The following is an 18,915-nucleotide window of genomic DNA, read 5'->3' as shown; positions in this document are numbered from 1 at the left end:
GGGTATTTTTCCAGCTCAAAGGGTAAAAATCATATGGCCACAAAATGTTCCTGATCAAAACTGGATTAATTCCAAAGTGCTTATACTATGACTATGAGAAGGAAGCTGATTGGGTTAGACATTAAAAGGGTATAAAGCGGTAAAAAATGAACATCTGAAGGAAAGGGAAGAACCCTAACTTCTCACACTCAAGTAGAAGTGGCCCAACTCTGCTTCCTCTAGTGGATTTAATCTCCCCTTATATCTGATAGCTTTCTGTAACAAAAGATAAATACTAAATATTGAAAACAAATATGCCTACTAATTACAAGATAAAGGTAAAGTGAGAGGAGTCAAGCCAACTTTTACAATTCATGAAAGGAACAGAATTCCTACAAAGTTCCTAAAGCTTAAATGCAAGGTAAAAACCATCACTGATAACAATATGAAAACTGAGCCAAAAATGCAGCTGGGGCCGGAGCAGAGCCAAAAAAGAAAAAGAACACATGTAACCTCTGGGTGGAAAATTAACATGAACTTAAAACTTGAGGGGAAAAAAATAGCTGAGGTTCACTTGTGTTTTCCTATTTCTGAATCAGTTTATAAACCTGATGCTGCAGATTTGGCACCATGTGGTTCAGCCCAAGGAATGATTATTGACAAACCTACCTAAAAATGAGTATGCACCACCCACTTGCCAAAATCACCCGCTGCTGCCCGCATCTGCCTAGGTCTCCACAGTACTCACATGGTTGAGGAACTTGCTGTCCCGTGTGGCCCAGCCGATCTGCATGACGCCAGAGGTGACCACAGTAACTTCGTAGTACCACACCCCAGCATCCACACAAAAGGTGCAACGCACACTTTCGAAAGAAGAGGCATCGCAGCGAGCCTGGCAAAATCAAAGGGCAGGCAGCCCACCATCAATGCCTGAAGACCACCAGAGATAACAGATTGCTCAGAAGGTGGAATCTATCCTTTCTCATTACAGCTCCTGGTGGACTACTGTCTCCTTCTCTGTGCATCCTCAGTGACAAAAAATTCAAAACTGAAGGAAGGATGCTATTTTACAGTTTAGTTTCCACAGAGTTCCAGATTGAAAGGACTGGAAGACCTCAAAGTAAGAATTAGTGAAGGCTACTGGCTTCATTTTTAATTACTTACAGAGTTTTGCTCTCATACTAGAATCTTTTACAAATGCATAAACACCACCTTAACCTGTACTTGTTAGGGAGATGAGGGAAAGGATATTGAAGGGTATAAGATGGAGTACCTAAAAATAAGCTAAAGCAGAAAACTACATAAAGCATTTGGTAAGATGTAAGATCAAAGGGCTGTCTGCAGCCATTCTTCAAACAGCTCTTTAATCCTGACATGTCTAGTGCCTAAAGCGGCTGTATATAAGCGGCTCTTTCATTAACCTTCACCCCCCAAATCGCAACATTTCCAACATGCAGGGAGAAGGTAAAGTGCTAGATTGAATATAACTGGTTATACAGGGATTAAAAAAGAAAGGGCCTCTTTTAGAAATACTAGTCTTAGTATCTTTAACTACAAAAAATAGAAGAGATTGAAGTCATACATTTAAACAAGTCAATAAACATTATAGCACTTACTATATGTATAGGACCATGTGAGATAGGAAAGAGTATATAATATCTCAGATACTCTCTCTTCTACCACTTCTACCTCTAACCGCTCTCTGAGTATGTAGTAAACTTCCATCTATTTTGCAAGGATTGCTTTTGTTCAGAATCAGGGCATGAAAATGAAAACAAGATTTTCTCCCTAGAATGATCCATCTATGGAAACTTTACCTCCAAGCCATGAGGCGAGATCTTCAGGTACTCGCTGACATCGTTGCTATTCAGCATGGCCTTAATGCTATTCAAGTCCACTTTCTCATAGGTCAGCTGCCTACCCTCTTTTAAAACTGCAAAAGAAGAAGTGGGCACGTTTCTAAGGCAGGCTATTGTGGAAAAACTGTTGTCATCGCTGGCTGCCACTCTTTGTTAATAAGTGGAGGTGCTCAAAAACGGCAGAATCGGTAGACATAACCTTAGCTTTGGGGCTTCATGGCCATAAGAAGATTAATTAAGCAAATGCTAGTAAAGGCAGCATAGGTAGGTTTATATTTCTGTTCCTTATAATCATTCTTTTGCATGCAGCAAAATCCAAATTGTACTTTTTCAGAATTATTCTTTAACTGGCACTACACAGGCTGTGCACTGAGCAATTCCCCACAATGCTGCAGTAGGAGCAGGAGGGTTGTGCTAATTATGGGGCGGGGGGAGTGAGGACAGAGCAGTAGTCTAGTTTTAGTTCTTGCAGCCCTTGGAGGAGAAAAAGAATAGTTGGGAGCAACTCTCAAGGTACAGATATGATTTGAGTTTTAAAGAGCAATACTGGGATAGGGAGAAGAGTGAAGAGAGGGAATTCCAAGTGAAAGGAATAGGCCCAGAGATAGGAATGACTGGGAACTGCTTCTAAGACAGTGAAGAGAGTCTGTGTTGGGAAGAGTTGGATTACACAATAGTATCTGATTGGTGGCCTGAATACAGCAGGAAACAGGAGACCAATAACAATATCTGAATAGGAGAGCACTGCAATTAGAGGCACTCTTTCCATCTAATTGTCTGAAGAGTCCCTAAATTCGTTACCGCTAGAATATAGCCAACCTACCAGTAGAGGACTTTATATGGAAAAACTCACACTGTCACAAATGAAGACCAGTGATCCTATTTAAGAAGTGGATTTGGAAATGAAAACAGGCATTTTAATACAGGATAACTCCTACTTACAGAGATTGTCTAAACTCCACTGGGCACAGAAACCAACTTGACGTTTCAGATAATCAGGATCATCAGTCCAGGACTCCAACGTGACAAGCCGGTCACTAATACTGGATTCAGAAATAGTCAATTTATTTTCACCTGTTTGGGAAGACATAAATCTTAAATTAACCATGGAAGAGTAGAAGGATTTGCTGGGCAGACTGATGGAGGGAAGGAGTACAGAGAGACAATTAGAGAATTTGGAAACTATACTAATGACAAAGCCCAAGAGCTCTATTTTCTAGAAGGTAGCAATATCATCACTAAATTTTCTAACTATAAAAAGTGGCTAATCATGGTCACCAATTTTGATTCTTTAGGTGAGAAAACTGTTGCCTTTGTCACCATATTATATACCTTGAGATGTTTATCTAGACAAATCAGAATGTATGCATGTTATTTATTTAGCTGCATGACTTGCAGAAGCTTAGTTCCCCAACCAGAGATTGAACCTAGGGCCACGGCAGTGAAAGCCTAGAATCCTAACCACTAGGCCACCAGGGAACTCCCCAGAATGTGGGCATGTCTGGGGTTCAAAGGCGTCAGCTCATCCAGTAACTAAGAAAAATTAACATTTTTAACAAGCAACATAGATCATTAGTGCAAGAAGTCACTATACCTACTTGTCTGTGCAAACTTTTCCAGTGCGATAAGTGCAAAAAGCATGACTGTGGGGTGGGACTGTAATTTCTGAAAGACAACAAAAGATAAATACATACATACATACATACATATATATATATCATTGCCCTTCTGGGGTGACAATTTCCTCTTCTTACCCATTGTGTGCTAGACTTTTTTTTGGAGCAGTCATAAAAGTTTTACTCATTCAAGTCCTTGATTACCCACTTGCTACTATTGTTAGTAACTGACAATGATAGTCTCCTAAAATCTTATTTTCTTATTCAATTATAGATATGAAAATGTCAAAAGTATCTTGTTTTTTTTAATTTTATTTTTTATTTTTCAGTGGAAAAGTATCTTGTTAAATGCACTATTTTACTTAGTAACATTTATATTTGTTAAATGAAATCATGCTGATTCTTACATTCATTTAAGTAAGCCAAACAGAAGCTTAGAAGTGTAGCTAAAAATGCCTTTTTCATTCAGAACCCTAAAAGGAATCATTCATCACTACCAGGTTCCAAAATTATAAATAATGAAATTAACAACTCATGGCTTCATTTTCAATCTGTTCTCGGAACCATTCATCACTACCAGGTTCCAAAATTATAAATAATGAAATTAACAACTCATGGCTTCATTTTCAATCTGTTCTCTGAAAGGAAGTCTACAAATGCTGATTGTAGGTGGGCGAGAGCAACAAGTGAGCTCTTTCAGTTACACTTAAGTTCACATCACATGTGTTCACATTTGAAGAAAGGTCTATCTGCTTAACATCACATCTGCTCCCAGCCATCCCTCCCCACAGTTATGTTAGGAGCCTGCAAAAGAGCTCTAGAACATCACCTGGTTTCCATTCACTCTTCTGGTGCCCAGCTGGGTTCTGCAAAGCTCATCCCTATTACAAAGCCTGTTTAGCACTCTCCCTCTTGCCATAACCACCCTCAATCTCTCTGTCTGGCTTTTCAGACCCTGAGCCCTCCCTACCTGGCTACTAAGTCTATATCATCCTGTCTCTGAGTACTGTCTTCTGATCAGACAATTCTCTGTAATATGTTGGGAACACAGCCATTTCTGGCTCTGGGCTTCTGCCAGTGATTTGCCTTTAGCCAAGAATCCCATTTTTAAAAAAAACTTTATTTAAAAAAAATTTTTGGCTGCGTCATGTGGCATGCAGGATCTTAGTTCCCTGACCAGGGATCAAACTTGTGCCCTCTGTGTTCAGAGAGCACAGTCTTAACTACTGAACTGCCAGGGAAGTCCCGAAGCCCATTTTTCTCCTCCTGTGTGCATTATCAAATTCTCACCCTTTGTTGTGACCCAGGTGAAGCTTCACCTTTATCAGGAAGTGTAGCTCCCACAATTCCCAGTCCCCGTCACCCATACCTCCCACCTCCTAGTCACTTCTCAGAACTCCTGGCACTTGGTCTAAAGAAAGCAGTTTTGCCCCTGATCATATCCCGCCATAAAGTAGAGGCTAATTATCTTGTCTGAGTAGTTTTGTTCCCCGAACTAACCAGGAAACTTCTTGAGGGTGAAGGACTGTTAGACTACTTCTCCATTTCTACAGTGCTTACTTAGCATAGTGTTAAATGCTTTAAGTACGTATTATCTAGGTACTGAAAATATTTTTCAGATTTTGAAAAAGGCCAATGAATAGCAGACCTGCAAAAAATAACTTACAGACCAGACAAGTCTAGTCCAGCAGTGCAAGATATCTGACAGCACAGCCTTGGCAAACCACAAGCTTCACAGACCATACACCAAATAACAACAATAGTTTAAAGAGCAGTAGGGAGCAGGGAGGGATGGAGGAACAGAGAGATTTATATACACTGGGAAACTGACCTCACGGTTTCCTGGCTTGGAATGCTGTGTACTTTTGTTTCTACTATGGAGGTTCCTACTACCATTTGGCAGACTCTAAGGATGCATACAAAAAAGCCAATCATAACACCTATCTTATGACTAAATTTAAAACCAGACCGACTCAGCTGTTTTTGCTTGTAATAAATTCCTATCCTGCCCTTACTTTTTTTTTTTAAACATAGGAGGGAATAGATAAACACTCAGGAAACACCTGCAAATAAAATTTATAGCTGATTCCATTCTCTGTGCCAGTGGCTAAGCTGGCAATTTTAGAAAAATGCACAATTCTAGATGACTAAGAATAACTAGCTTTGATGTCTTACTTACCAGACACTGTAGCAAATATTCCAGTATTCCTGGGCTAAGTAAACCAATACTTGCAGGACCTATACAAATACAACGAACACTGGATATAATTAAATGTGTCATATTATTTGAATTGGTAACTAAGACCAACAAAATCATAGAACTCTTATCTAGCTAAAATTTATAAACTGTGTATATATGTATATATTAGATTCATTATCATATGAGCTTAGTCTTTTCTGTTATTTTTAATTTTTAAAGCAAATAAGGAAAACTTTCTTTTTTAATCTTGGTATATGCTTTATTCTCAAAATTGACAAGATTCTAAAACTTATAAACACATGCAAATAGCTACATATATAACCAAGACAAATTTGGAAAAAAGAAAGCAAAGTTGAAGAATTCATGTTACTATTCATCTTCATCTTGGAGTATGTATAATTATGGCTGTATGGCAGAAACCAACACAACACTGTAAAAATTAAAAAAAAAAAAAAAAAAAAGAGCCTGCGCCTGCACTCAGCAAGGTGCAAATTAAAAAAAAAAAAACAACTCATCAGTAGAGGTCCATTATCAGAAGAGATTTTAGGGAGAGATGTTTTTACTAAAAAAAAAAAAAAGAAAAAGAAGAAGAAGAAAGAAAAATATTTCTTGTATTAATAGGAAAACTCTTTGTCTTAAACTTCCATCTTCCCCTTAATGTCAAACAACTTAAGGTTTTCCCTGGGGGAGCTTCCCAGAGTTACCTGCTAGTTTCTCTGCCAAGCAGCCTAGGACTGCAGATGTGTTCCTGTGTTTGGCAGGATGACTTGAGTCCTGGCAAGCTACTTCTCCATTTAGGTTGAGAATTTCAGTCAATTTTTGGAGTGCATCCTAAAAACAAAAACATACAAGTGGATCTGATAAATATATGACTTAGGATTTTTATCCCCAAGGTAATTCTTTGACACAAAAGTAATAACCAGGTGTTAAATTAACTCAGAATTACCATGCAAACATGATTCAATATACCCAAAGGATATCATTATTGATGGGAAATATTATTTGATCAATCTGAAAGTTTTCTTACATGAATTTCTAAATAACATTTCACTCAAAAATGTATCAGTTGTATCAAATATATGCTATATACTCTTGGGTCATTAAACAGACTAAATCCACCCAAATGCCAATATAATCATAAAACAACAGGGCCTAGTGATATTGAAATAAAAAGTTACTTAAAAAATATTTTTTTTATCAACCAAGAACAAATATCACCAGAATTTTTAAGGCAAATTATAATAGAAACCTCCTATAAGACTAGGCAAAGGTTAACTTATCAATGACAAGATCAAAGACTTTTTCCCTTTGTCCATGTTTTTCCATGTTGGGCCTAAATGTGTGGGGCTTAGACAAATGAAAGATGCCAGAATCGAAAATTTTTAAGAAAGGATTCCATAGACCATATGGAATAAGGCAACGAAAATTTGATACTTTTGTTCTAACTTGGAATAATCAAAGTTATGCCAATATACCAATATTAAGATTCAAAAGTGCTTTTAATAGTTTTTTTCTCTTAATAGAAAATATTTAAAGAAAGTTTTGTCATGAGGATATTGTTTAGAGAGAGAATCAGCTTAGCAATTGAACATTCCCTTCTAATTTCAAAGAATGCCATTATAGATACCTGGGTTGGACCCGTCAACTCTTACAGAAAAACCCAAATGAACTTTTTGGTCAACCTCAAAAGTTGGCCAAAATGCTCCCATTTTTGACATTTTAAAAATTTTACACTAAAGTTTTTGAGTAAGCTACTTAGAGGATGTAACAATTCATAGGTAATAAAAAACAAATATATACAAAGAAATTACTATTAAATACAACAGACTCAAAATACTATATATAAAGAGGAAACGCATTATACCAGATGTTCTTTGTGGTCATTCATCCTGTGTTTAAGCACAGATATCAGTTTCATAAAAAATAATTATTAACTTACTTTAGTGGGCAATGGACATTCATCTAGTAATAATGTTATAACAGCTGGTCCCAGTGGATCTTCCAATGGAATAACTCTAATTAAAGACTGGACAACGTCTAACCATCCTTCATCTAAGAGCAAATCAAGAAGATTATATGATAAAGTCACTATTTTTAAAATGTGAAAATATATAACTTATAACACAAGATGACTTCACATTAATATAGAACCACTCTTGGAGAATAGAAATATCCTATAGCTTTTAATCAGCTAGTATTTGGCATGGACATGGTCATCAATTGCTGGTCATCATGGTAGAAACAAAAATTTTAATTTACAGGAGTCTGGTGATTTAGGGGTATCTTTATTTGAAGAAAATTCCAGCTATGTTTCTGGGTTCTCAAATTATGATTAAAAGTTTCCAGCTTTTATTTATGATACAGGAGTTAACTGAGAAAATTAAGTATCTGAAACAGTTGGCTCTATTTTCTGAATGACATTTAGAAAATTGAGGAACAAAAAATTATCTTCCTCATTCTAGAAGAGTTATAGTCAAAGATCTGTCAATGCCAAAATAATTTTAATAATTCCAGTGAGAAAAAACCATTACTGAAAGATGCAGTATATGCTCAGAATACAATACAGTGTTTTTAATTATTGCCCTTGTGCAGGAAAATTTCCAGAGACTAAGGACTTTTTTCCTCATCATGTATGTTAAGTACTTTTGAAGTATTTTTTTAAAAAGTGGCTACATTTCTTCATGATCATTAATTAATTAGGAAGTCTTTTTAAAAACTTAAAAAATACCTGTTTCTGCCATTTCGTGCAATGTAATCATTGAATAGGGAGGTTCCTGATCACTGAAAAATAAACATTCAAGACATCAAACTTGAAGAAATAAGAAAGGACAATTTCAAATAGAAGTTCAAGCTGGAAGTATGGGGCGGGGGTAGAAAGAGAAAGAAAGGAATATGAGTGAATGTGGAGAAAGATGGAGGAGACAACCAGAGCTATAATCTTTAAGGATAAATGCACACCACATGTACTTATTTCCAAGGTCACTGTCCATGACAGCCCACAAACATTAACAAAATGGGCAGAAAAGCACATGAAAGGACCACCATGTGGCCTGAAGTCAAAGCACAGGATTAATACTGAAAGCCAGAGCCCACTTTCAGTTTTACCTCTAACATCCCGATGCCAACAGAGACAAGGCAGGGAGACCAACATCATCTTCCTCATACATACCTCAAGAAGTGTCAGGAAGGCAAATGTAATCCCAAATGAGGACTTACAGAAGCAAGGGCCTACATAACATCTTCATTTTTAGGTGGTGTTCTGGTAAATATCACTATATGCTTAAACTTCATAAAATGAGGTTAGAAGAAAAAGAAACCAAACTTAATTAGTCATTGCCCTAAAATGGCATTTTCCCCTTAATTCAGTGGATTTTCAAACTGTGATCTCAGGAATTCAAAGAGATGCTTTAGGGAAAATTTGGTAATGAAGGAAATATATTCCATCAAATTGATCATCTAATTATTTAAAGAATATATTCACTGCTTATTTGTCTACATATTGTGGCTCTCTGTTTCACTGTGAAAAAAGAAAACAAACAAAAAAAACTGTCATTTTCAATCATTTAATCCTCAGAATAACCTTGCAATATGGGAATTATAAGTTCATGTCAGGTACTCATTACGTGCTGGTGTTGGATACATCTTATTCCTTTTCAAAATAAGGGGAAATTCTTATTTTAAAAAATTGTATTAAATGATATAACTAACCAATACAAACACTGCTCTGGGGCAATCTGGCAATAATGAAATTAAGTATGCATATATTCAACAATGCAAGAGAAATAATTACACAGGTGCACATGAGGCTATTTGCTGAAATGCTATTTGTACGAACAAGAATTCAGAAGTAGTAACCTAAGTGACTGTCACCTCATTATTGGATAACGAAATATAGTACTTTTGAGCATACAATGGAATACTCCGTAGCAGTCTCAAACACAATGTTGAGAGCAATTAAAATCAAAGAGACGTCTCTAATCGTTAAGTAAATTTTTAAAATCATATACAAAACAATATACATAAGCTTCCTACACAGACATAAACATATGTCAGACAGATTAGAAGAACATACCTTAAATTTGGAAGAATGGTTAACCCACTGATATTCGGAGGTGGGAAGTAAAAAGGACAATGTGATTAGGGAAGAAGAGCAAAATAATAAAAATGACAAGGTCAGTGACCAGTGAGGAATATGAGCACCTGAATTCTATACAGACACACTTAAAGGACACACACATCCCCACCCTCAAACAATATAAAGACCTCCCTGGTGGTCCAGTGGTTAAGACTCCAGCTTGCAGTGGAGGGGGCGTGGGTCCGATTCCCTGTTGGGGAACTAAGAGCCCACATGCCACCAGGCAAGTAAGCCCGTGGGCCCAAACAACTAAGACTCAATGCGGCCAAACAAATAAAACATAAATATTATATATATAAAAAAAGAAGATGACAAAATTCTTTGTGGAACAGAAACAGAGCAGGAACTTCTGGCGGGAGCAAATGCTAAAACCATAAGATCACTAAGCTCTGGGCCAGGAACTAGACAGAGGTCACCAGGAGCTTTACGTCTGCAAGGCAGGTAAGGGGGACCAAAGCCCCACTGTTGCGAGGGATGGAGCAGACTTACCAAATCAAGTGTGAACAGCATTCCCCTCTCAGTGAAAGGAGTTGAAAAGCTCTAAATAGTAGCCTGAGCTGCAGGGGGCATAAAGTTGCAAGTCTCCAGTGACAGAAAAAGGCAGAGAAAGCCATGCAGCAGGACCTGGGCTTCCTAGAGTGGGGTGGGACCTCAGAACCACCACTTTTAGGTTCAGTTGTAGACTGAAGGCCCCTGGGCCCCAGATGGAGACAACAAAAGTGACAAGAGAGAAATGGAGAAAGAGAGAACACGTGCATGCACACACACACACACACACACACAGAAAAAAACTTCCATCGAGAGGTGCCTGCAAATTAAAATTCCAAAGTCATGAGAACAAGTAACATTAATACCATCAGCAATCTGAGGATATAATACAAGAAAAAAAGGCAAAAGAGTTGAACTTTCGAATGATTTTTAAATTAAGTATATATTTCAATTGTATTTCCTATAACAATGCTCTCATTATGCCATTAGGAACCATGCTGTCCTCTCAAATCGAGGTCATTCTCTTGTAAGTGACAACTAGAGAGAGGAGAACAATAAATATTAAGATCATTTTATAAATGTGATATCTGCATACATCCTTTTACACATATTCTTACTAAGCCCATCTGTCTGTCTTCTATGTTTAGTTTTAATAGTCTTATAAACTTTGTAGGTTAGCAAATTCTTTTCTCTATAGCAGTTTCTAAGAAAAAAAAAAGCTCTGTAACTATGTTTACAAACTCTCTGAACCCGATTTTGCCATTATATTCTCCAACATGTCCCTTTATAGTTGTTCTGCACCTGCCAAATTTTTCCATTTTCAAGTGTACACTACTTGCCTCATAAGTCCATTTATAATGTGTAATACTATACTGAAGCTTAGAAATAAAGCTCCAGCTTTGCTACTTAATCACCTCTTAATCACCCTATAAAAAAATATGGCAAAGTCTATTCTGTACCTGTTTTCCCAATGGGCTTAAATAACACTGCTGTGGTTTACTTCCTTATTTGAGAAGGACAATTTTTCATTACAATTTCATAGCATGCTTTAAATGTCACCATGAAGAAACTTTACATAACAGCTTCTAGACCTTTGCTTGAATTTAGGGGATGTAAATGGCATAGATTTATATTAAATAGATATTCCTACAAACATATTAAAATGACATTAAATTCAGATAACAGAACTGCTTCAAAGGCAGGTTTTAATAAACTTAGGAAGGCCTTTCTGAGATGGTTACAGAGCATATTTGTAAGAATATTTCCTAGCATGCTCTATAGCAGAAAGAAAATGTGTAAAATAAATTTATTTCTATTAGAAAAAAAAACCCTCAAAATAATATGCACAGGTATATCTTGCTTTATGCTATCATTTTTCAGGAACTAAACAAAACTGTTTTCTCATAAATGTGATTATCATGTTTAGATACTTAAATATACTGGCAGACCCTGAAGCAAAAAGAAACTAGAACTTAAAAAAAAAAAAATAACAACTATCCTCTACAGAGGACATGTTCTGTACAAGGCACCATTTCTATCTGTGCTCAGCCATGTCCTGACTCTTTTTGAACCATGGACTGCAGCCCACCAGGCTCCTCTGTCCATGGAATTCTCCAGGCAAGAATACTGGAGTGGGTTGCCATGTCCTTCTCCAGGGGATCTTCCTGACACAGGGATAAAACCTGCGTCTCTTGTGTCTCCCAGACTGGCAGGTAGATTCTTTACCACTAGCTCCACCTTACTAGGTGATTTATATATTTTTTCTCATGATAATCCTTGTCAAAAAGGTATTACTTTCCTTTTATAGCTGAGGAACCTGAGGCTTAAAAGAAGTGACTTGCAGACAGGTGCTCGGGCCAGGTGCACTGGGAGGACCCAGGAGAATCGGGTGGGGGGGGAGGTGGGAGGGGGATCGGGATGGGGAATACATGTAACTCCATGGCTGATTCATGTCAATGTATGACAAAACCCACTGCAATGTTGCAAAGTAATTAGCCTCCAATTAATAAAAATAATTGGAAAAAAAAAAAAAAAGAAGTGACTTGCTCAGTGTCATGTAGCTAGTCAAGGGGCTGGACCAGAATCTGAACCTTTGTCCACTACAGTTCTAAAACTTACTGCTACTTTCTGTGTTATATGGTTGAGTTAAAATACTTTTTCAACTTGATCAACGCCCTTTAATCTCACTGTTATTCAGTCTGGGATTCTGCACTTAGACAAAGCAGGGGGAGAAACAAAACAGAGTACAGGTGTGCCCTGCAGTTTCTTTCAATTTCCAAGTTTTCCAAATGGATCCAGGAGGGTCATCTAAAGGATATATTGGTAAAAGAGGGAGAAGGATAGAAACTCCCCTTGACCTACGCCCTTCCATTGCCAACAGAAGTTGCATGCAGCTACATTCTTGCTACCATGGGGTTGCAAAGAGTCAGACACGACTGAGCGACTGACCTGAACGTTATTGGTCAAACAACTTATCTTGAATCTCTAGTCAGTACAGTAGATAGCCAAGCAAGAGAAGAGTGAGTCTTCACGAAACCATTTCCTCTTGCAGGCTTCAACACAAACTCACTCCATATTAACTACATTCCCCAATAGAGATCAAAGCTTTCATCGGTGTATTCTGCTACAGAAATGTTTAGACATTTCCAGACTGGAGTAGGTGTCAGCAAGTAAAATGATCAAATCTTATAATTTACTCTGATGAGAAATGAAATAGTCTCCCCCTGCCCTATGAGTAATGAGGCTTGGCAGATATATCCTAATGCACTGAAGAAGTCCAAGAGTTATGATTCCTGGCATAAGGCTTTTCATTAGATAGGAGGTGACTGTGAGCCAGATACTTACTTATCTACGAGAGTCCGTATGACTGCCAGTGTGTCCAGCACTAGCCCGTCTACATTTTGTTTTTTTCTCCTTGGCTCATGAGGCCCTCGGCCTCTCCTTGGCGGCCGCACAGGGTCCCGGGGCTGGCTTCTCACGTCTGCGGCGGGCACTGCGCGGTTATCAGCCTGCTGCTGCTGGGCGTCAACGCTGTCTTCCGCGCCACTGTCGTCTCGGCAGATACAGGAATTGCCCATGGTCGCGGCGGCACCTCCAGTCCCCAGGAAGCGGGCTATGTGCTCCTCAAGAGTCAACTGCAGACCCTGGCCAAGGCTTCTGCTTGCTAAGAACACGGCCCAACCAAAGACAATCATTTAGATAGTTTTCAGTTTTCCAAGTACTGTTTTCATAATCTGGAGTTGAGGAACTTGCATCCTATTTGTTTTTAACAACTGAACGCTGAAGAAAGTTGCAGAGGTGATCTCCAACATCATCAATTACAAGGAATCCTGGTCATCCAGTGGCAGGTCTAAAAGAGAAAAGGAAAATGAGTCAAAGGTTTCTTGGCTACTCAATTTGATTTTATAGATATTAGGACTACAGTGAAGAATCATCTTTGGTTATTTTTATAGGCTTCTCATGCAAAGAGATGTCTTTATGTAAGAATTAACAACCAGTGATTTCTTTTTGTCATTATAGTATAAAGTTGGTTGCTAAACCACATCCTTTAAACTACAGGAGTTACAAAAGATTTCTTTTTTAAATGTATGTGTGTTTCTATCCATATAGAAATACATTAGAAGAATGTGTACAATTGCTTTAAGGTCTCCTTTTGTGGATTAAAAAAAACAACTATTTCTTGAGTGAATGAGAAAATTTAATATATTTCAAATAAAATATCTAATTATAAATGTCTGTTGTTAAAAAAAAAGTTATGATACAATGTGATAGCACCCACTTGATAACAAGAATAATACAAGGGTAGAGTGTTCCGTTTAAATGACCAAACTGCATAGATTTCCCATTTGGAGGACACTTGAGAATTCACAGAGATAACACAAGTAATTACAAAGTTTTTCCTTTATGAAAGCAAGACTTTGTTTGGGGGAAGGTCAATATATATCACAAGGTTACATTTTTCACAATGATAAGTTTGCTGCACATGTCTGCTACAAGGTTAAGAACAGGGAAGCACCAATGATCTTTGAAAATACTGACTAAGCACCTGCTACCAGGCACCAGGTCAGCACTGGGAGAATACAGAACAAGATATAGTCCTCACTCTCCAGAAATTTGTGGATGGCCATTCTCATCCCACACAGCATGTTTATCATTAAAAAAAAAAAAAAAGCCTAATGATAAGAGTCAGCCCTTCATTAAGTTGAGAAAATCTGGTTAGGTGTAAAAGGAAGTAAAGATTTGGAAGCAGGAGACTTAACACAGTAGCAAAGGGTGAAAAAAAAAAATCACGTGGAGACCTGAAGACGAGGAGCCATAAGGACACCAACAGACACATAAGGATTAGAGACTGGTATGGAGTCTCTATGCAACATTTGCTATTTACAAATAAATCCTCCTATCTTGAGCACTGGCTTAGGAATAGATATAAATATGAAAATAGTGGGATTAGAAGCAAGAGAAAACTTGTTTCTGTTATTTTGGACAGATTTGCAGCAAATTCTTTCAAATATTTGCCCAGTTTAATTACTACTCATAAGGGAAAAAATTGAAAGGAAAAAAGTAGATGGAGATAAAAATCCTTTATATATATAATACTTAATCTAATGTAATAGTGGGAGAGAGGGGGAGGGACAGGGGAGGGGAAGAAGGGGAGAGGAGAGGAAATGGATAGACATTATCTCCCTCCAGAGTACCAAGACAGCAACAGGTGAGCCAAGTATAAGACCACAGATGTTCTTGGTTCTTCCAAAAGAATCAGGCCATCTTCAAAATTTGGAGGTTGTATTGTAAAGGATATGACTGAAGCATAGGTAGGAGTGTGATGCAAGGATTCAGCTGAAAATAACCTTTTAAAAGAGAACACAGTGAGAGTCCCCTGATGGTCTAGTAGTTAGGATTCAGTGCTTTCACTGCTGTGGCCCAGGTTCAATCCCTAGTCAGGGAATAGATCCTATGAGGTGTGTGGCGTGACCAAACATAAATAAATAAAAAACAAAAATAAATAAGAGAGAATATACTCTAAACCAGCAAAGAGTGCAAGTAATACCATACCATTCCCATCACTGCAAGGATGGGAGTGATTGTGAGGAAAGCAGTGGGTTAAAAAGACATTTGTAGACATGGAAAACCAGTGGAAAAGTATGAGTCATGATACACATGTGATGTGATGATACAATTAACTATCCAAGTAGAGGGAATGAGGTTCCTATCACAATCACAAGATTCCTCCCCATATTTGAAAATTCCAAGTGGATAAAGAATTTTAATTTAAAAATAAATATATAAGGAAAATAAGAGTTTGTTGGATCTCAAATTCTTAAACTTTATTCCATCCAAATTATTTTTGCTAAGGCTTATTTAAACTGAATGTAGAATAATTCATGCACATTTCTATTTAGCATGTTTCAAAGCAAATGGAAGAAATGCGTATAGGTATTTCTAAAAATCTGACTAATTTGGAAGAATTATATGTGGTGATTTTTTTTTTTTTCCTATTCCCAAATTGAACTGAAGTATAGTTCAGGTCAGTTTCTTCCAAGAGTCATTTTCTTTAAATGCCCTAGAAAATGATGTCAGCTACAAAATTTGTTAAGAGAAGGAAATGTAAAAAAAAAAAAATTTATATTTTCAAAATTTTAAAACCAAAAACTTTCTTTTTTTAAGGATTAGCTATAAAGACCAGGTGCAAAGAAGCTAATTAGGTGGGAGAAGCCATGAGGCATTTCAAAGGGAAAGACTATGAAGCAAACAAGGAAAAAAAAATCAGAGCTGTTATCTTCAAATTTTTTAGCCGTGATCTTTAAATGAGAATACAGAGTGTTTTTGAAGGTTAAAGCCAAAAGCAGGACAAATAAGTGAACATAGTGTATGATCTTTCAGATTTATTTAAGACTAAAACATGGATAGCTTTTCATCTGGAAAAGCATCACTCACCATACTTCTCAGAGACTAAACTGTGAATACTTTAGGCAAAAGACTGAGTGGTGAAGCTAAACAATTAAACACTTTATACAGCTTTGTTTTATCTCATTCCAAAAAGCATTATGTGGTTCACTTTCTACAGACCATTGTTTTAAGACAGTAACATTCAGGCTACCATCTCATACAGGACACCAGAGGCCACATACAGTACAGAGCACAGGCTTTGCAGTCAGTCTGGGCGCAGGTCCCAGTCCTGCAATACTTACAGCTATGCATTCCAATTATGCTGACTACTGACACACTTCAAAACATGGAAGATAGTTAACAGTTCTTACACCTCACAGGAGTTCTGTGAGGACTACATGGAATAATACCTGTAAAACATGGCACGGTGCCCAACACTTAAATGGATCCCCACATGCAAGATGTTATTATCAAATGAGTACACAGCTAATCAGAAGTAACCAAATGATCTGGGAGTTGGGGGCTAGGAATATGACCTGTCTTAATTATGAGCACTAAGATAACTAACAAACTTACCTTGTATAGAACTCATCTACACTGCACTGAAACGATGTTTACTTATCTGTATGTTTTTTCCAAGGGAAAAAACCCTTGGAAAAGAATGTAGCTTAACAATCAACCCCAAAGGTGATGGGCATTAAAATCACTTAGGTGCCTCTTAAAATACCAAGTCCTGGTTCTATTCCAAATAGGCAGTATCTGAATATCTAGGATGTGGCCCAAGCAAGTGTTTTCTTAAAGGCTCCTCAGATGATTCCAATGGCAGCCATGTCTGGAAATCACTGTGCTATAGAACCTAACACAGAAACTGGGACTGTACGTAAGACCTCCTGACTGAATGAAGGAACAAGCTGGAACACTGAAGAGTGATTCTTCTGGGGTCTAAAAAGTGAATCTCCTTTTCCAGAGAAATGAACTGAGGTTATCTTTGAATACATTCTTTGGAGAGGCCAGTCAAAAACCCACCAGAATACAGTTACATCTGGTACAGATGATGTACAGTACATGTCAACACAATGGATGAAGCAGTCCCCTGTATTTCCCACCACGGCCCCTTGTGAAGCATCATACTAAACCAAGATGGTACGCTGCTTATGGGTAATGTTATTCAAGGGCTAACAGACGGCATGGGATGGAAAATGAATAAGACTAGAGATTATGTAAAGGGAACACATTTGTAATATCTATATACTACTTAGCATTAGATGGTCAAGTTAGTTTTGAAACAACAAAAAAATCTAGTCACATAATTTAAATATATACAACTACCAAATCTGCAACTGTGGCAACCATCAACTGATTTCATGATGAATGAAATTATTTTCTGATAGATGATATGGCACTGGATGCCATTATGAGTAAAAATACTTCTTACCATCTAAATGGTAATGCTTTTAAAATCATCTGTGTTCATAACCATTTTGCTGAAAGGACCTAATTACAATCAAACATTTCCTTTGCAAATCTACTTCTCTGAAGTGCAGTATTATTTTTATCCTCCCCTTTGAAAAAAAGGAAATAAAGGCTATTCTTTCCATTTCAGCATCATTTATGACTTATTCTCCATTTTATATGTTTTAAAGCTGCTCTGAGAGGGGGGAAAAAATCAAACTAGTGCTCTCGGTGTTAGTGTTAAAGCAGTGAGGGCTGGTACTCAAAATATAGACCTCTACCATCATAAACAACTCACCACAGAGACATCTGCCAACTGGTCTAACCCTCTCTAACAAACGGTCCAGGAATCAATGATTCATCTATTCAAATATTTGCTTGCATTCAATCATAATACAGCTTAGTGACTTTAAGAACATTTTCTATTCTCTGAAAAATAAAACCTCAGGACTATGCTGCCAAGAAAGGAGAGGCTGGTTAAATAAAGGAAGAAAAACCAAACTTTGGGCATAAAATTAGTATTGCTGTCATTTTTACATTATTGTTCCAAAATAGTGAATGCAGCATTTTTTTCCAGTCCACCCCACAGAGGCTAAATTGTACAGCATGAACAATAACAATATATAATACACTGGAAATCTTAATGATTTTCTCTTCTTAAAAAATGTTTTGGAAATTTCCCCTAAGACAGTGAACGCATTTACAAGTGATAGCTTCTAGTGTCATGTTTACTATGCTCCTCCAATATTTCATTATGAAAAATTTCAAACATACAGCAAAGTAGGATTTTACAGTGTATACGTATATACCCACCACCTGGATTCTACTATTTACATTTTACTGTACTTGCTTTATCACATCTGTACACACTTATATCCATCATCAATCCACCTTTTTTTTTCTTGATGCTTTTCAAAGGCATCGATGTACTTCTCCCTTAAAAAATTAGCATGTATATCACTAACTGGCTTCAATATGTTTTGAGGTTAGATTTACATAAAATGTACAGTTCTTAAATATGTAGGTGCTGAACTCAGTCTACTGCATATACCTGTATAACCCTATTAAGATAGGGAAGCTTACCCCATACATTTGCTTTTAAAATATCCTGCCGGACACTCCGAAGACCACAACTTTCTCGTGTTTAAATGGGAGGTCAACGTGTAAAACTTGGAGGTCAACAAGATTATTTGGTAGCAAAATAAGTAGGTAAGAAAGATGTATATCAAGAGTACAGTTGCCAGTTGAAACAGAAACCACCTGAGGACATTTTAACAAGAGCATGTTTTGTCTCTAGAG

At 37.3% G+C, this 18,915-nt stretch overlaps 1 protein-coding gene across 1 annotated transcript in view; it reads right to left on the bottom strand.

Moving 5' to 3' along the window:
• Window positions 1-18,915, bottom strand: part of RSPRY1 (ring finger and SPRY domain containing 1) — a 35,713-nt gene that overhangs the window by 11,637 nt on the left and 5,161 nt on the right. Inside the window, exons 2-10 of the mRNA XM_065925387.1 lie at window positions 13,123-13,627; window positions 8,383-8,435; window positions 7,594-7,706; window positions 6,359-6,485; window positions 5,634-5,692; window positions 3,437-3,503; window positions 2,781-2,912; window positions 1,797-1,912; window positions 728-871 (exon numbers count right to left, since the gene is read on the bottom strand). Coding sequence (XP_065781459.1) covers window positions 728-871; window positions 1,797-1,912; window positions 2,781-2,912; window positions 3,437-3,503; window positions 5,634-5,692; window positions 6,359-6,485; window positions 7,594-7,706; window positions 8,383-8,435; window positions 13,123-13,472 — 1,161 coding nt within the window. The 5' untranslated portion in view covers window positions 13,473-13,627. The remainder of the gene's footprint in view (window positions 1-727; window positions 872-1,796; window positions 1,913-2,780; window positions 2,913-3,436; window positions 3,504-5,633; window positions 5,693-6,358; window positions 6,486-7,593; window positions 7,707-8,382; window positions 8,436-13,122; window positions 13,628-18,915) is intronic.

Source organism: Muntiacus reevesi, chromosome 2 (assembly GCF_963930625.1).
Source record: "Muntiacus reevesi chromosome 2, mMunRee1.1, whole genome shotgun sequence".
Classification (NCBI taxonomy): Eukaryota; Metazoa; Chordata; class Mammalia; order Artiodactyla; family Cervidae; genus Muntiacus; species Muntiacus reevesi.
The sequence above is the reverse complement of the archived record's forward strand: the minus strand, read 5'-3'. Positions and strand labels throughout refer to the sequence as shown.